Source organism: Pocillopora verrucosa, chromosome 12, assembly GCF_036669915.1.
Source record: "Pocillopora verrucosa isolate sample1 chromosome 12, ASM3666991v2, whole genome shotgun sequence".
Taxonomy (NCBI): domain Eukaryota; kingdom Metazoa; phylum Cnidaria; class Anthozoa; order Scleractinia; family Pocilloporidae; genus Pocillopora; species Pocillopora verrucosa.
In genome coordinates, this window is record NC_089323.1 from 16,817,932 (window position 1) to 16,832,722 (window position 14,791).

Genomic DNA, 14,791 nt, shown 5'->3' on the forward strand with positions numbered 1-14,791 from the left:
CTATTCCTGGAGCACAATTAAAGGAAGCAGGTTATTAAAAAATTATAACTTTTGATTCAGGTCATTATTTGAATATGAGTAACATTTCATGTTTTCACAAGTAACAGGATGATCAAGCGGAAGATAGCCTCAGAAAAGATTGAACTCCACTATAAGAATTAGATGACTAATTTGGAAACTTGAACACTTGGTAAATACACCTTGGCTTGCAATTCTGATGATTACAGTTTGCTGAGGTAATTGAAATATTAGTCCCCATGCAGGAACCTTCCACATGACCTGTGCAGTCATGTGCTTTGAGATAACTTTAGAAAATGTATTTGTGTCAGTAGAACTATTGTAAATACAGTACCACCTAGTGACAAAAATAAATGATTTCCTGTGAGCATGAACATTTGGGAGAAGTTATGGTGGTAATTGACCCTTTTTTGCCAGGATGCATAGGGTCTGATGATTGTAATGTATATATTTTGGCTTTCAAACCTTCAACTTTTAATTAATTGTAACTGTTTACCAGCCCTCAAAAGTTGAAGCAGGTGAGTGAATAACCTGACTTCCTTTGTTTGGAATTGTGTGATTATATAATTTTGCTGTGTAAGTTACCATACTGTAAAATGTAATATTATTATTTAGGCTGCATTAAATATACTAGCCCAAGCTTTCATTAATGAATGGTGTTTCTACCCAAACTAAACATTGAAATAAGGAATTGGTCACAAGATATGTGAGTTTAAAAAAGGGTGGGAATCTGGAAAAACAAGGATCCTCCTTTAATTAGGACTGAAATTAATGGGGGCCCTCCTATGTTAATTCATGTTTTTAATTTGACCTGCCTCCTCCCCTGTAATGTTTAGGGCACATAGATGAAGAGAACATTTTTGTATTTTGATGCATCAAAGTTAAATTACCAGTAGTTGGGGTCCACATAATGCACAAAGCAAGAATATAAAGCTTTAGCTTAATGGGTCAAAAAATTAAAATAAGAGAGTTTTGCAGACCATGTCTGACTTTTTATCCTGGCTCTGGATATTTATTAAAAAAACATAGTCACTATCAGTCTCATTCATTCTCATTTTCCAATGAACTTGTGGAGAGATGATAACCTCATTATTTCTTTCAATGTAGAAAGGAAGGCTTACCCTCTTACCATAGATATTTCTGTTGGGAATTATCAGTACAAACCTGGTCTAATTTTTACATGAAGGTGATTGTTCCAGGTAGGCTAACCTTAAAAATTAGTTGTGAGAATTTCTTGAACCTGTCGTTGTACGTCTTGAATGTTTGACCCAATCTTACCTCACTAAATAGAAACACAAAATTTATTTGCTCTCCTTTTGAGGTGTGCGTCAAAATTTCTAAGTCATCACAGGCTTAAACAACAGGTTTTCAGTAAATCTGCATGTGCATGTGTTTTCAACATATGAAACTGGGATTATGACTACTTCAAAAGACTTCACTACATGCCATTAGGTACAGGCGGGTGTTGTAAAAAAGTTTCCTTAGCTTTTTCATTAGTACACATTTCTTTTCTTAAGGATTTTGTTTACCCAGCCTGTGGTGAATTCGAATTTTTCAACCAAATTGTATTATTTTTTAAAATATTATTAGATCTCCTAGTATCAGTTAATATTCATGTAATAAAAATAATTACATAAAATCTTGAAGATGTATAGCACATTATTTTTCTCTGATCCTCCTAACATTTTACCATGTGAAAGTTTTTTGCACAACTTATGCATCAAATTTTAGTTATAAAATATTGTATCCTTCTTAAAACTAGTTTTATCGGAGTAAGAAAGAGTTACCGGGCACAAGTATGGCTTTCACAATGATAGTTTCGAGGTTTGAAAAAAAGTCACTGCCTACCAAAATCCTTAGTTCCTTTGCCCTGACAGCCTCACCTCATCAAAACACTGCCAACAGGAGCGATTTGCAAATTATTGATACAGACAAGAGAGCCTATTCCCACATAGATCCTCCTCGATCCTGTTAGCTTACTATGGACCTGGCATTTCAAATATTGTGTAATTATGCCACAAGTTTTCCATTTCCCTAACTAATTATTTTGCAATAGCGTTCATATGTTGCGGAAAATGGTTAGGTTGAAATATAATACAAAGACTTGCTAGTAGATAGTCAGATGAAAACGTTTTACATATCAATAAAATGTATTGTTGCCTTTCATGTTAACATGTTGCAATAACTCCACCTCCCAGTAAATTCAGTTATTTGTAAACATGAGAAAATACCATCTAAAGCTTTTCAACCAACTTGATATAGCCAATAAAAACACCAACTCGACTTTTAAACTTAAGAGAAAACTTGATTGATCTTTGGAATTGATTTCTGTGATGTAACAATGAAATCCAGGTATTAGCTCAAGTTTTCTTAAAGACACCCACATTACTTGCAGTTACAGCTGAGGTTATCGAATTAAATAACAGGAAAAATCTCAAAAAGACGTCGCGTATTTCCAGCCAGAGGACAATCATGAAACATGAAACATGAAACATGAAACAAGAGTAGCCAAAAGCAAAAAAGTTTTAAAAAATTACACAGGTTCAAACACGAGATAAAATTAGTTTATTTTTAATTTTCTACGCTAAACAGCAGGTTGAAATGTTGGGGAAAAAAGGTGGGGTAAGCAGTCATACCTGGCAACTTCAATAGAAGATATAAAAGAAGCCTATACGATTCTGGCGTATTGTTTTACTGACTCACTGTGCTCACTGCACGTGTATACACCTCAATCCTAATGCAAAGTGCTTTACTGTCGTTTCTTTCAATTTTGACCCATTTTCCCAAACCGAAATTGTAAGTCACGCTCAATAAAATTACAATTTATTCATTCAGCATAATGAAGAGCTGGGAAATAAACTAACAAGAGCTCCACTTTTAGGCTTGGCTAAATCTACATATTATAAACTTACCCTATCAACATTGTTTTCTTGGTAGGTGACCACAGTTATACCATCCATTGATAAGCGAATCTTATACTTTGTTGTCCACTCATTAATACCATAAGCTCCTTGAGTAGCAACAGCACAGATAACATACTCATACAGAAGGTCAATCTGCAGGTAGTCGGCAGGATCAGAATTAGTCTTGGGTGCCCAACCTCGGTTACTTCCATTCAGTCGAGCATAAGAGGGTATATACCCAGAACTATAATGCGATGAGGCGGAAAAGCTGCTGTCTGGAATTGTTCCACCACTAGCCAGACCAATAGCTTTCAATTCACAACCTGCAAGGTTATGTCATTTATCTGAGTAACAAACATACCTCATCGAAATGAATCAGACAGCAGGTGTAAAAAAACTTCTTTAAAAATTAGAAAAAAATAATTACGCCTACTCCTACAATATACAAATAATGCTCATACCGTGATGATATTTGTCTTAGGGAGAGATAAGGACAAGCTGAAGCAAATAAATACCTCTTCTTAGAAGTAGCCCATAAACTTCCACTCTTAGAGCCTTCCATCCGTAATATGTTGTTGGTTGAAAGCGGATGTATTTTGCAGTTGCAAATTCCTGTAGACTATTTTTTACGATGCCATTTTGATTTGAGTTTCCGGGAAAGACCTATAGTTTGTAGTACAAAATGATAAATCATTATGTCAAAAGGTTCTTAATACTACTGCTTTACAAGCCGCTCCTAAGTATCAGCTATTTGCATATCTCTAATGGCTATGGAAAGACTTAGTTTCTGTTGTGTCAGAGCCAACGTGAGGCAAGTATGCGACCCTGTATATCACTTTGGGTCAGTAACACAAGGGAGAGGTACATGTAAATTATGAGAAATTATGACACAATAACCACTTGCTGGATAAACACCCAAAATTATGACATTTCGAAAACATTTCCACACTGCTTTTATTTCCTGTTGCATCGATTACATACTCTATCAAATAACATGACTGAATCTTGACCAAGTGGATACTTCTTTGTTGTCCCTCCTCTTGACTCAAAAATTTGATCAGTGTTTTAGGACCTATATACTTTTGGCTTTTATGATATGTACATGGATGTTCACAAGAGTTTTTTATGAACTAACCCTGTCAACGTTGTTTTCTTGGTAGGTGACCATAGTGGTACCATCCATTGATAAGCGAATCTTATACTTTGTTGTCCACTCATTAATACCATAAGCTCCTTGAGTAGCAACAGCACAGATAACATACTCATACAGAAGATCAATCTGCAGGTAGTCGGCAGGATCAGAATTAGTCTTGGGTGCCCAACCTCGGTTACTTCCATTCAGTCGAGCATAAGAGGGTATATACCCAGAACTATAATGGGATGAGGCGGAAAAGCTGCTGTCTGGAATTCTTCCACCACTAGCCAGACCAATAGCTTTCAATTCACAATCTGCAAGGTTAGGTCACTTATCTGAATAACAAACATAACTCATCGAAATGAAACAGACAGTAGGTTTTAAAAAAACTTCTTTAAAAATTAAAAACAATACTTATGTCTACCCTACAATATACAAATAATGCTCATACCATGATGATATTTATTTTAGGGAACGATAAAATTAAGTTCAGCAAAAAGATACCTTTTTTTAGAAGTACTCCATAAACTTCCACTCTTAGAGCCTTCCATCCGTAATATGTTGTTGGTTGAAAGCGGATGTATTTTGCAGTGGCGAATTCCTGTAGACTGTTCTTTACGATACCATTTTGATTTGAGTTTCCGGGAAAAACCTGTAGTTTGTGGTACAAAATGATAAAGCATTATGTCTAAAGGTTCTTGTACTACTGCTTCACGAGCTGCTCCTACGTATCAGCTATTTACATATCCATAATTGCTATGGATAGACTTAATTTCTTTCCTTTCAGAACCAACACGAAGCAAGTATGTGACCCTGTCTATCACCTCGGGTCAATAACCTAAGGGAGAGGTACATGGAGTTTGTGAGAGATTATGATACAACAACCACTTGTTGGATAAACACCCAAAAATATGACATTTCGAAAACACTTTCACTCAATGTTTTTATTTTCTTTTGCATCAATTACGTACTCTATTTAACAACAAGACTGAGTCTTAACCAAGTAGATAATTCTTTTTTATCCCTCCTCTTGACTCAAAAATTTAATCAGTGTTCTAGAAGCTATATACTTTTGGCTTTTATGATATGTACATGAATATTCACAAGAGTTTTATATGAACTTACCCTATCAACGTTGTTTTCTTGATACGTGACCATAGTGGTACCATCCATTGATAAGCGAATCTTATACTTTGTTGTCCACTCATTAATACCATGTGCCCCTTGAGTAGCAACAGCACAGATAACATACTCATACAGAAGATCAATCTGCAGGTAGTCGGCAGGATCAGAATTAGTCTTGGGTGCCCAACCTCGGTTACTTCCATTCAGTCGAGCATAAGAGGGTATATACCCAGAACTATAATGCGATGAGGCGGAGAAGCTGCTCTCTGGAATTCTTCCACCACTAGCCAGACCAATAGCTTTCAATTCACAACCTGCAAAGTAAGGGCACTTATCTGAATAACAAACATACCTCATTGAAATGAAACAGACAGCAGGTGTAAAAAAACTTCTTTAAAACTTAGAAAAAAATAATTACGCCTACACTACAATATATAAATAATGCTCATACCATGATGATATTTGTCTTAGGGAGAGATCAAAACAAGTTGGAGCAAATAAATACCTCTTCCTTGAAGAAGCCCATAAACTTCAACTCTTAGAGCCTTCCATCCGTAATATGTTGTTGGTTGAAAGCGGATGTATTTTGCAGTGGCGAATTCCTGTAGACTGTTTTTTACGATGCCATTTTGATTTGAGTTTCCGGGAAAGACCTATAGTTTGTGGTATAAAATGATAAATCATTATGTCAAAAGGTTCTTAATATTACTGCTTCACCAGCCACTCCTGTGTATCAGCTATTTGCATATCTCTAATGGCTATGGATAGACTTAGTGTCTGTTGTTTCAGAACCAACACGAGGCGAGTATATAACCCTGTATATCACTTTGGGTCAGTAATATAAGGGAGAGGTACATCTAGTTTATGAGAAGTTATGATACAACAATTACTTGCTGGGTAAACACCCAAATTTATGACATTTCGAAACACTTTCACACAGCGCTTTCATTTTCTGTTGCATCGAATACAGATTCTATTAAACAACAAGACTGAGTCTTGACCAAGTAGATACTTCTTTGTTCTCCTTTCCTTTGACTCAAAAGTTGAATCAGTGTTCTAGAAGCTATATACTTTTGGCTTTTATGATATGTACATGAATGTTCACAAGAGAGTTATATGAACTTACCCTGTCAACGTTGTTTTCTTGGTAGGTGACCATAGTGGTACCATCCATTGATAAGCGAATCTTATACTTTGTTGTCCACTCATTAATACCATGTGCTCCTTGAGTAGCAACAGCACAGATAACATACTCATACAGAAGATCAATCTGCAGGTAGTCGGCAGGATCAGAATTAGTCTTGGGTGCCCAACCTCGGTTACTTCCATTCAGTCGAGCATAAGAGGGTATATACCCAGAACTATAATGCGATGAGGCGGAGAAGCTGCTGTCTGGAATTCTTCCACCTCTAGCCAGACCAATAGCCTTCAATTCACAACCTACAAGGTAACAGCACTCATCTGAATAACAAACATACCTCATTGAAATGAAACAGACAGCAGGTGTAAAAAAACGTCTTTAAAACTGAGAAGAAAAAAAATTACGCCTACCCTACAATATACAAATAATGCTCATACCGTGATGATATTTGATGATGATACCGCAAAGATATTTATTTTAGGGAGAGATGAAAACAAGCTGCAGCAAATAAATACCTCTTCTTAGAAGTAACCCATATACTTCCACTCTTAGAGCCTTCCATCCGTAATATGTTGTTGGTTGAAAGCGGATGTATTTTGCAGTGGCGAATTCCTGTAGACTGTTTTTTACAATGCCATTCTGATTTGAGTTTCCGGGAAAGACCTATAGTTTGTGGTATAAAATGATAAATCATTATGTCAAAAGGTTCTTAATACTACTGCTTCACAAGCCGCTCCTGAGTATAAGCTATTTGCATATCTCTAATGGCTATGGAAAGACTTAGTGTCTGTTGTTTCCGAACGAACACGAAGGAAGTATGTAACCCTGTATATCACTTTGGGTCTATAACATAAGGGTGAGGTACATGTAGTTTATGAGAAATTATGATACATCAACCACTTCTTGGATAAACACCCAAAAATTTGACATTTCGAAACACTTTCACACGGTGCCTTTATTTTCTGTTGCATCGAGTACATACTCTATTAAAAAGCAAGAATGAGTCTTGACCAAGTAGATACTTCTTTCTTCTCCTTCCTTTTGACTCAAAAATTGGATCAGTGTTTTAGGAGCTATATACTTTTGGCTTTTATGATATGTATATGAATGTTCACAAGATTTTTATATGAACTTACCCTGTCAACGTTGTTTTCTTGGTAGGTGACCATAGTGGTACCATCCATTGATAAGCGAATCTTATACTTTGTTGTCCACTCATTAATACCATAAGCTCCTTGAGTAGCAACAGCACAGATAACATACTCATACAGAAGATAAATCTGCAGGTAGTCGGCAGGATCAGAATTAGTCTTGGGTGCCCAACCTCGGTTACTTCCATTCAGTCGAGCATAAGAAGGTATATACCCAGAACTATAATGGGATGAGGCGGAGAAGCTGCTGTCTGGAATTCTTCCACCACTAGCCAGACCAATAGCTTTCAATTCACAACCTGCAAGATAAGGGCACTTATCTGAATAACAAACATACCTCATCGAAATGAGACAGACGGTAGGTTTTAAAAAAAACCTCTTTTAAAATTAGAAAATAATAATTATGTCTACCCTATAATATACTAATAATGCTCATACCGTGATGATATTAGTCTCAGAGAGATATAAAAAAAGCTAGAACAAATTAATACCTTTTGTTAAAAGTACTCCATAAACTTCCACTCTCAGCGCCTTCCATCCGTAAAACGCTGTTGGTTGAAAGCGGATGTATTTTGCAGTTGCAAATTCCAGTAGACGGTTTTTTACGATGCCATTTTGATTTGAGTTTCCGGGAAAGACCTATAGTTTGTGGTACAAAATCATAAATTATTATGTCGAAAGGTTATGAATGGTACCGCTTCAGAAGCCGCCCTAAAGTATCAGCTATTTACATACCTCTAATGGCTATGGAAAGACTTAGTTTCTGTTGTTTCAGAACCAACACGAGGCAAGTATGTGACACTGCATATCACTTTGGGTCAATAACATAAGGGAGAGGTAAACGTAGTTTGTGACAAATTATGATACAACAACCGCTTGTTGGAAAAACACCCAAAAATATGACTATCCGAAAGTACTTTCACACAATGTTTTTATTTTCTCTTGCATCGATTATTTACTCTATTAAACAACAAGACTGAGTCTTCACTAAGAAGATACTTCTTTTTTGTCCCTCCTCTTTACTCAAAAAATGAATCAGTTTTCTAAGAGCTATATTTTCGGAAAGACTTCAGTTTTCCAGGGGCTATACTTTTGGCTTTTATAATATGTGTGTAAATTTTCACAAGAGTTTTATATGAACTAACCCTCTCAACGTTGTTTTCTTGGTAGGTGACCATAGTGGTACCATCCATTGATAAGCGAATCTTATACTTTGTTGTCCACTCATTAATACCATAAGCTCCTTGAGTAGCAACAGCACAGATAACATACTCATACAGAAGATCAATCTGCAGATAGTCGGCAGGATCGGAATTAGTCTTCGGTGCCCAACCCCGGTTACTTCCATTCAGTCGAGCATAAGATGGTATATACCCAGAACTATAATGCGATGAGGCGGAGAAGCTGCTGTCTGGAATTCTTCCACTACTAGCCAGACCAATATCTTTCAATTCACAACCTGCAAGGCGAGGAACTTATCTCAATAAGAAACATACCTCATCGAAATGAAACAGACAGCAGGTGTAAAAAAACTTCCTTTAAAGTTAGAAAAAATTATTACGCCTACCCGACAGTGTACTAATAATGCTTATACCATTATGATATTTGTCCTAGGGAGAGATCAAAACAAGCTAGAGGAAATAAATACCTCTTTTTAGAAGTACTCCATAAACTTCCACTCTTAGAGCCTTCCATCCGTAATATGTTGTTGGTTGAAAGCGGATGTATTTTGCAGTTGCAAATTCTTGTAGACTGTTTTTTACGATGCCATTTTGATTCGAGTTTCCGGGAAAGACCTATAGTTTGTAATAGAAATTGATAAATCACTATGTCAAAAGGTTCTTATACTATTGCTTCAAAAGCCGCTTCTGCGTATCAGCTGTTTACATATCTCTAATTTCTATGGAAAGACTTAGTCTATGTTGTTTCGGACTCAACACGAAGCAATTATGTGACCTTGTATATCACTTTGGATCAATAACCTATGAGAGAGGTACATGTAGTTTATGATAAATTATGATACAACAACCACTTGTTGGATAAACACCCAAAAATATAACATTCCGAAAACACTTTCACACAGTGTTTTATTTTCTCCGGCATCGATTACATACTCCATACTCCATACTCCGTACTCTAAACAGGAAGACTGAGTCTTGACAAAGTAGATACTTCTTTGTTCCCCTTCCTCTTGACTCAAAAATTGAATCAGTGTTCTAGGAGCTATTTACTTTTAGCGTTTATGTTATGTACATGAATATTGACGAACTTACCCTGTCAACATTGTTTTCTTGATAGGTGACCATAGTGGTACCATCCATCGATAAGCGAATCTTATACTTTGTTGTCCATTCATTAATACCATAAGCTCCTTGAGTAGCAACAGCACAGATAACATACTCATACAGAAGATCAATCTGCAGGTAGTCGGCAGGATCAGAATTAGTTTTGGGCGCCCAACCCCGGTTACTTCCATTCAGTCGAGCATAAGAGGGTATATACCCAGAACTATAATGCGATGAGGCAGAGAAGCTGCTATCTGGAATTGTTCCACCACTAGCCAGACCAATAGCTTTTAATTCACAACCTGCAAGATAAGGTCACTTATCTAAATAACAAACATTCCTCAACGAAATGAAACAGACACCAGGTTTAAAGAGAACTTCTTTAAAATTATAAAAAAATATTTGTGGCTACCCTACAATATACTAATAATGCTCATACCGTGATGATATTCGTCTTATGGAGAGATAAAGACAAGCTAGAGCAAATTAATACCTTTTGTTAAAAGTACTCCATAAACTTCCACTCTCAGTGCCTTCCATCCGTAATATGTTGTTGGTTGAAAGCGGATGTATTTTGCAGTTGCAAATTCCTGTAGACTGTTTTTTACGACGCTATTTTGATTTGAGTTTCCGGGAAAGACCTATAGTTTGTGGTACAAAATGATAAACTCTTGTGTCAAAAATTTTTAAATGCTACCGGTTAACAAGCCGCTCCTGCGTATCAGCTATTTACCTATCTTTAATGGCTATTGAAAGACTTAGTGTCTGTTGTTTCAGAACCAACCCGAAGCAAGTATGTGACCCTATATATCACTTCTGGTCAATAACCTAAGGGAGAGTTACATGTAGTTTGTGGACATTATGATACAACAACCACTTGTTGGATAAACACCCAAAAGTATGACTTTCTGAAGACACTTTCACACGATGCTTTTATTTTCTGTTGCATCGATTGCATACTCTATTTAACAACAAGACTGAGCCTTAACCAAGTAGATACTTCTTTGTTGTCCCTCCTCTTGACTCAAAATTTGAATCAGTGTTCTAGGAGCTATTTACTTTTGGCTTTTATGATATGTACATGAATGTTCACAAGAGTTTTATATGAACTTACCCTGTCAACATTGTTTTCTTGGTAGGTGACCACAGTGGTACCATCCATTGATAAGCGAATCTTATACTTTGTTGTCCACTCATTAATACCATAAGCTCCTTGAGTAGCAACAGCACAGATAACATACTCATACAGAAGGTCAATCTGCAGGTAGTCGGCAGGATCGGAATTAGTCTTGGGTGCCCAACCTTGGCTAGTTCCATTCAGTCGACCATTAGATGGTATATACCCAGAACTATAATGCGACGAGGCGGAGAAGCTGCTGTCTGGAATTGTACCACCACTGGCCAAACCAATAGCCTTCATTTCACACGCTGCAAGGTAAGGTCACTTATCTGAATAACACGAATTGAGTTCGACTGCACATTGAGAGTAGGTCTTAGTTCTTGAACAAAAAACATTTCATAAAGTAGGCAGTCGAATTTGTTAGTACACTTCTGCAAAACACTAAAATTCTTCGTAAGATCCCTTGGGGCCAAAGAATGCTTGTTGCGAAAATTCTTGCCAATCGATGAAGTCGAGTTTCTGAGTTCTTGTGCAGTCGGACTCAAGTTGTGCAAAGGTTCTTTATTAGGTTTTCAATTTTAATTGGTTTTTAATTATCTTCCAATTATTTTTTCTCTTTGTATGTTCTTATTATCCTTTTATACTACAAAAAACTTTTTTACACTTCTTACACGCATATATATATTCATCGTGACATTCTTACTATTCCCTTGAAAGTGACCGAAGTTTTGTCGAAACGTCGTGTTTGACCGTTCATTTTTATTGTCAAACCATGACAATTAGTCCATTTTTATGCATAAAGTTTCTTGACGAACGAAACAATGGCAAAAATAATAGACTATACTTGAAACTACTGAAGTCTGTCTTAGAATAGTGCCTGCCAGATTTAGGTAAAGGAATACTTTTCCATACTATATTTACAGTACTTCAAAGTCCGGGTGTCTATTCAAAATTTTAAAGGAACTCTGTTAGCACATGGAGATAGCTTAAACCGTTATAGATAAAGAGGCAATAGAAACAGGATTTCCTTGTATCCCTAGTATTAATTGAAGAAAGTGTGGTAGGGGGTCGCTTATTCGGGAAAGGAAGTTTCTAAAAGCGTTGGCGCTTATTCGAGGAAATACGGTAATTATAAATTGGTATATCGCCAGTCAGCCAATGCAGTGCTGGTTATTCGCTTTCTGTTCGACGCTCGTCCCAGACACATGTCGTTAACTAAAAAGGGCACTGGTTCGAGGCAAACTACGAGTGAATGGCGGAGCAGAAGCAAATGGCCTTGCTCCCCTGCCGCGGGCGTGCGCCCGTGTGAATCGCGCACCTTGTTCGCTTGAGAAACACAAACAAATAATGATTGATTCATTGCGATTTCAAAACGTATATTGGAAAGGATAATTGCAATTTTGTGTATGCTTTCAGAAAGCTCAAATGTAAGAAAAATGGATAAATTTGTGTCCGGAGAATTGGAAAAGACTCGCTTCTGAGGCAGATATGAAACCAGCGAGACCTCAAAGCGTGCTTAAAAGCTGAATCAACGACGATCTAAATAAACATTTTTGACGACAAAATCTCAGATAATGACTTGTATTAGTATTACATTAAAACTTACCCTCGGTATGATTCTCTACCAGGTTGTTCCATTAGCTTCAAAACACAAGTTTGTCAAGGATGAGAATGAATTTTTTTTGTCAGAAAGATTCGTGGCGTCCTTTTACCTCGAGGGACTGTTTGGACTGAATGTTCACAAGTTGCTCTATGTATTAGCATTTAGTAAATGAAGCGAATAAACCCAAATTTATTCAATTGTTTGGCTACATTTTGCAACATGCTTTGGAAAGGATTATTTTGAAAAAAAGCTGGGCACCATAAATACACGATAAACTCCTCTACAATACTGACAGAGTATTTTGAGCGTTTGAAAATATATTTGAAATGTTTACGTGTCTGAAGGAATTTTCTATCGCAATCGTTTTCACTCAAGCGATGAGAATCACAAGGATTTTGCTGGGAGATATTACAACTATGGAAAATTTGAAACAATATGTAGAAGAGCTGGTTATACCAACCAGAGAGGGATATTACATTTTTATAAAATCTTTTACGCCCAAAAAATCAGCAATTTTATTCTCCATATTGTTCTTTACACAATTCCTACCGTGCTGACAATGAAAACTTGATGAATAATCAGGCAGCGATAATTTCCTTTATTCTCATGAGCTTTATTTTTGTTTAAGTGGAGATACCGTAGATAGAAACCAGATGCTGGTCATTCTTGGGGGATTATAAAATAAATTTACCTCTTCCTTGCTTGCTAGTTTGTCGGCTGTTAATGTCCCAAGCTGAGAAATCATTTTCGAAATTTCACATTTGCCCTCCAAGCTTCGCTTATTATTCATTGTTCAGATATAATAAGCCGACGCTTGAACGGATTTACTCACTAAATAACCTGCCACATAAAATTTAGAGAACTGGGTTTTTAACCCTTCCTTGGAGGAATAAAACGTCGACTTTTTGTGTAGATGTACAGTTCTGGGGTGCAATGCAGGAATGTACAAGCTCATCCAAACGGCATACTGAGTGACCCGATTTATGCATCATCCGTAATACTTAATACATACTTCATTATGCATACATTTCTTCGATGAAAAGCAATAGATTATCTTTGAAACTAGCTTTACTTTAGAATAGTGTCGTGTTAAGTGTAAATCTCCTCACTTAATTGTATAGATAAAATTATCGAGCAGATAGGGCAGCTAGAGTGCTTTCCAAGAGTTCTTTCCCGTTTGGCTTCAGGTGAGCACTACATCATTTGAAATCTTCTCGTAAGGTGTATTTTGACTTTCATTACCACGGCATTAGCGATTAAGTTGCGATGGTACGCGGAAGTCTAGAAAGCTTTCCAAGAGTTCTTTAACCTGAAATTGAAGCAAGTTTTGCCACCCGACAGCTTCAATGAAAATGGCTTCAGATTCTCTGTCTGTTTGATGATAATGTAACGCGACTTTCGTAAATTTTTCTTTCCTTATGAGCAAGTTAAATATGCAAAAAGATTTTTGGATTTCCCGTTTGCTCTAAGATGATCTTTTCACAACAAGTATAAAACCTGGAGTAGCTAATCTTTTTAGAGTTGATTCTGTCGGCATTAGCGATTAAGTTTCGATGGTACGCAGAAGTCTTCCCCAAACTTAAGATACATCCAATCAATTTCGATAATAGTGGTAATGAAAGTCAAAATACACCTTACGAGAAGATTTCAAATGATGTAGTGCTCACCTGAAGCCAGAGGAAGAAGTACAACGAGAGAGGCTACGCGGAAACAAAGCTTGAGAATAAACTGCGCCATGTTTCAATTGAGTGTGTCACGGTAAACGATCACGACTGTTTTGCGTAATTAACCGGCCATTAGAGAGCTCATTGCACAAAAGATGTCTTTATTTTCTCACTATCCAAGGGAGGGGGCAAGGGTCCGCTTCACTCAAACACGTTTACTCTGCATTCAATTCAACTACTCTTTGGTACGCTCGTGAAGAAGATATGATAACTTGTTATTGGATATTGGCCGAGTTCTTTTTTTTTCGCATTTTTATGAACCGAGACGAAGTTGAGGTCTATGAAAATGGTAAAAAAAAAAGACTAATACGAGGCTTATATCCAACCACCATGACCGAACAAGCTTAGTCAATAACGGTTTTATTACAAGGCAACTGTTATTGACTAAGCTTGTTCAGTCATGGTGGTTAGTACGCTCGTGAAGAAGATATGATAGCTGGATATTGGATATTGGCCGAGTTCTTTTTTTTCCGCATCTCTTCGCTTTATCAAGAAGCAAGTATGATTGGTTTATTTCAAGAGCCAAGAAAGAAAGCAACTGTGTTTGTGGCACAACACAGCACGAGAGTCCTTTATGTTTTCTTTG

General features: G+C 36.8%; 2 protein-coding genes across 2 annotated transcripts; both read right to left on the bottom strand.

The window, feature by feature from the left end:
- Positions 1 to 6,973, bottom strand: LOC136277213 (lactadherin-like). The gene is made up of 9 exons (XM_066158912.1): positions 6,838 to 6,973; positions 6,308 to 6,621; positions 5,687 to 5,834; positions 5,182 to 5,511; positions 4,561 to 4,708; positions 4,057 to 4,370; positions 3,437 to 3,584; positions 2,931 to 3,244; positions 1 to 6 (listed from the first exon to the last, which is right to left on the bottom strand). The coding sequence occupies exons 3-9, from the start codon at positions 5,705 to 5,707 to the stop codon at positions 1 to 3; spliced, it is 1,281 nt and encodes a 426-aa protein (XP_066015009.1). The 5' UTR covers positions 5,708 to 5,834; positions 6,308 to 6,621; positions 6,838 to 6,973.
- LOC131778493 (uncharacterized) lies at positions 5,887 to 14,218 on the bottom strand. The gene is made up of 11 exons (XM_066158913.1): positions 14,149 to 14,218; positions 10,873 to 11,186; positions 10,252 to 10,399; positions 9,747 to 10,060; positions 9,122 to 9,269; positions 8,619 to 8,932; positions 7,965 to 8,112; positions 7,459 to 7,772; positions 6,838 to 6,985; positions 6,308 to 6,621; positions 5,887 to 5,958 (listed from the first exon to the last, which is right to left on the bottom strand). Exons 1-11 carry the CDS (start codon positions 14,216 to 14,218, stop codon positions 5,887 to 5,889), a joined length of 2,304 nt encoding a protein of 767 aa, XP_066015010.1.
- Between the last annotated feature and the right edge of the window lie 573 nt (positions 14,219 to 14,791).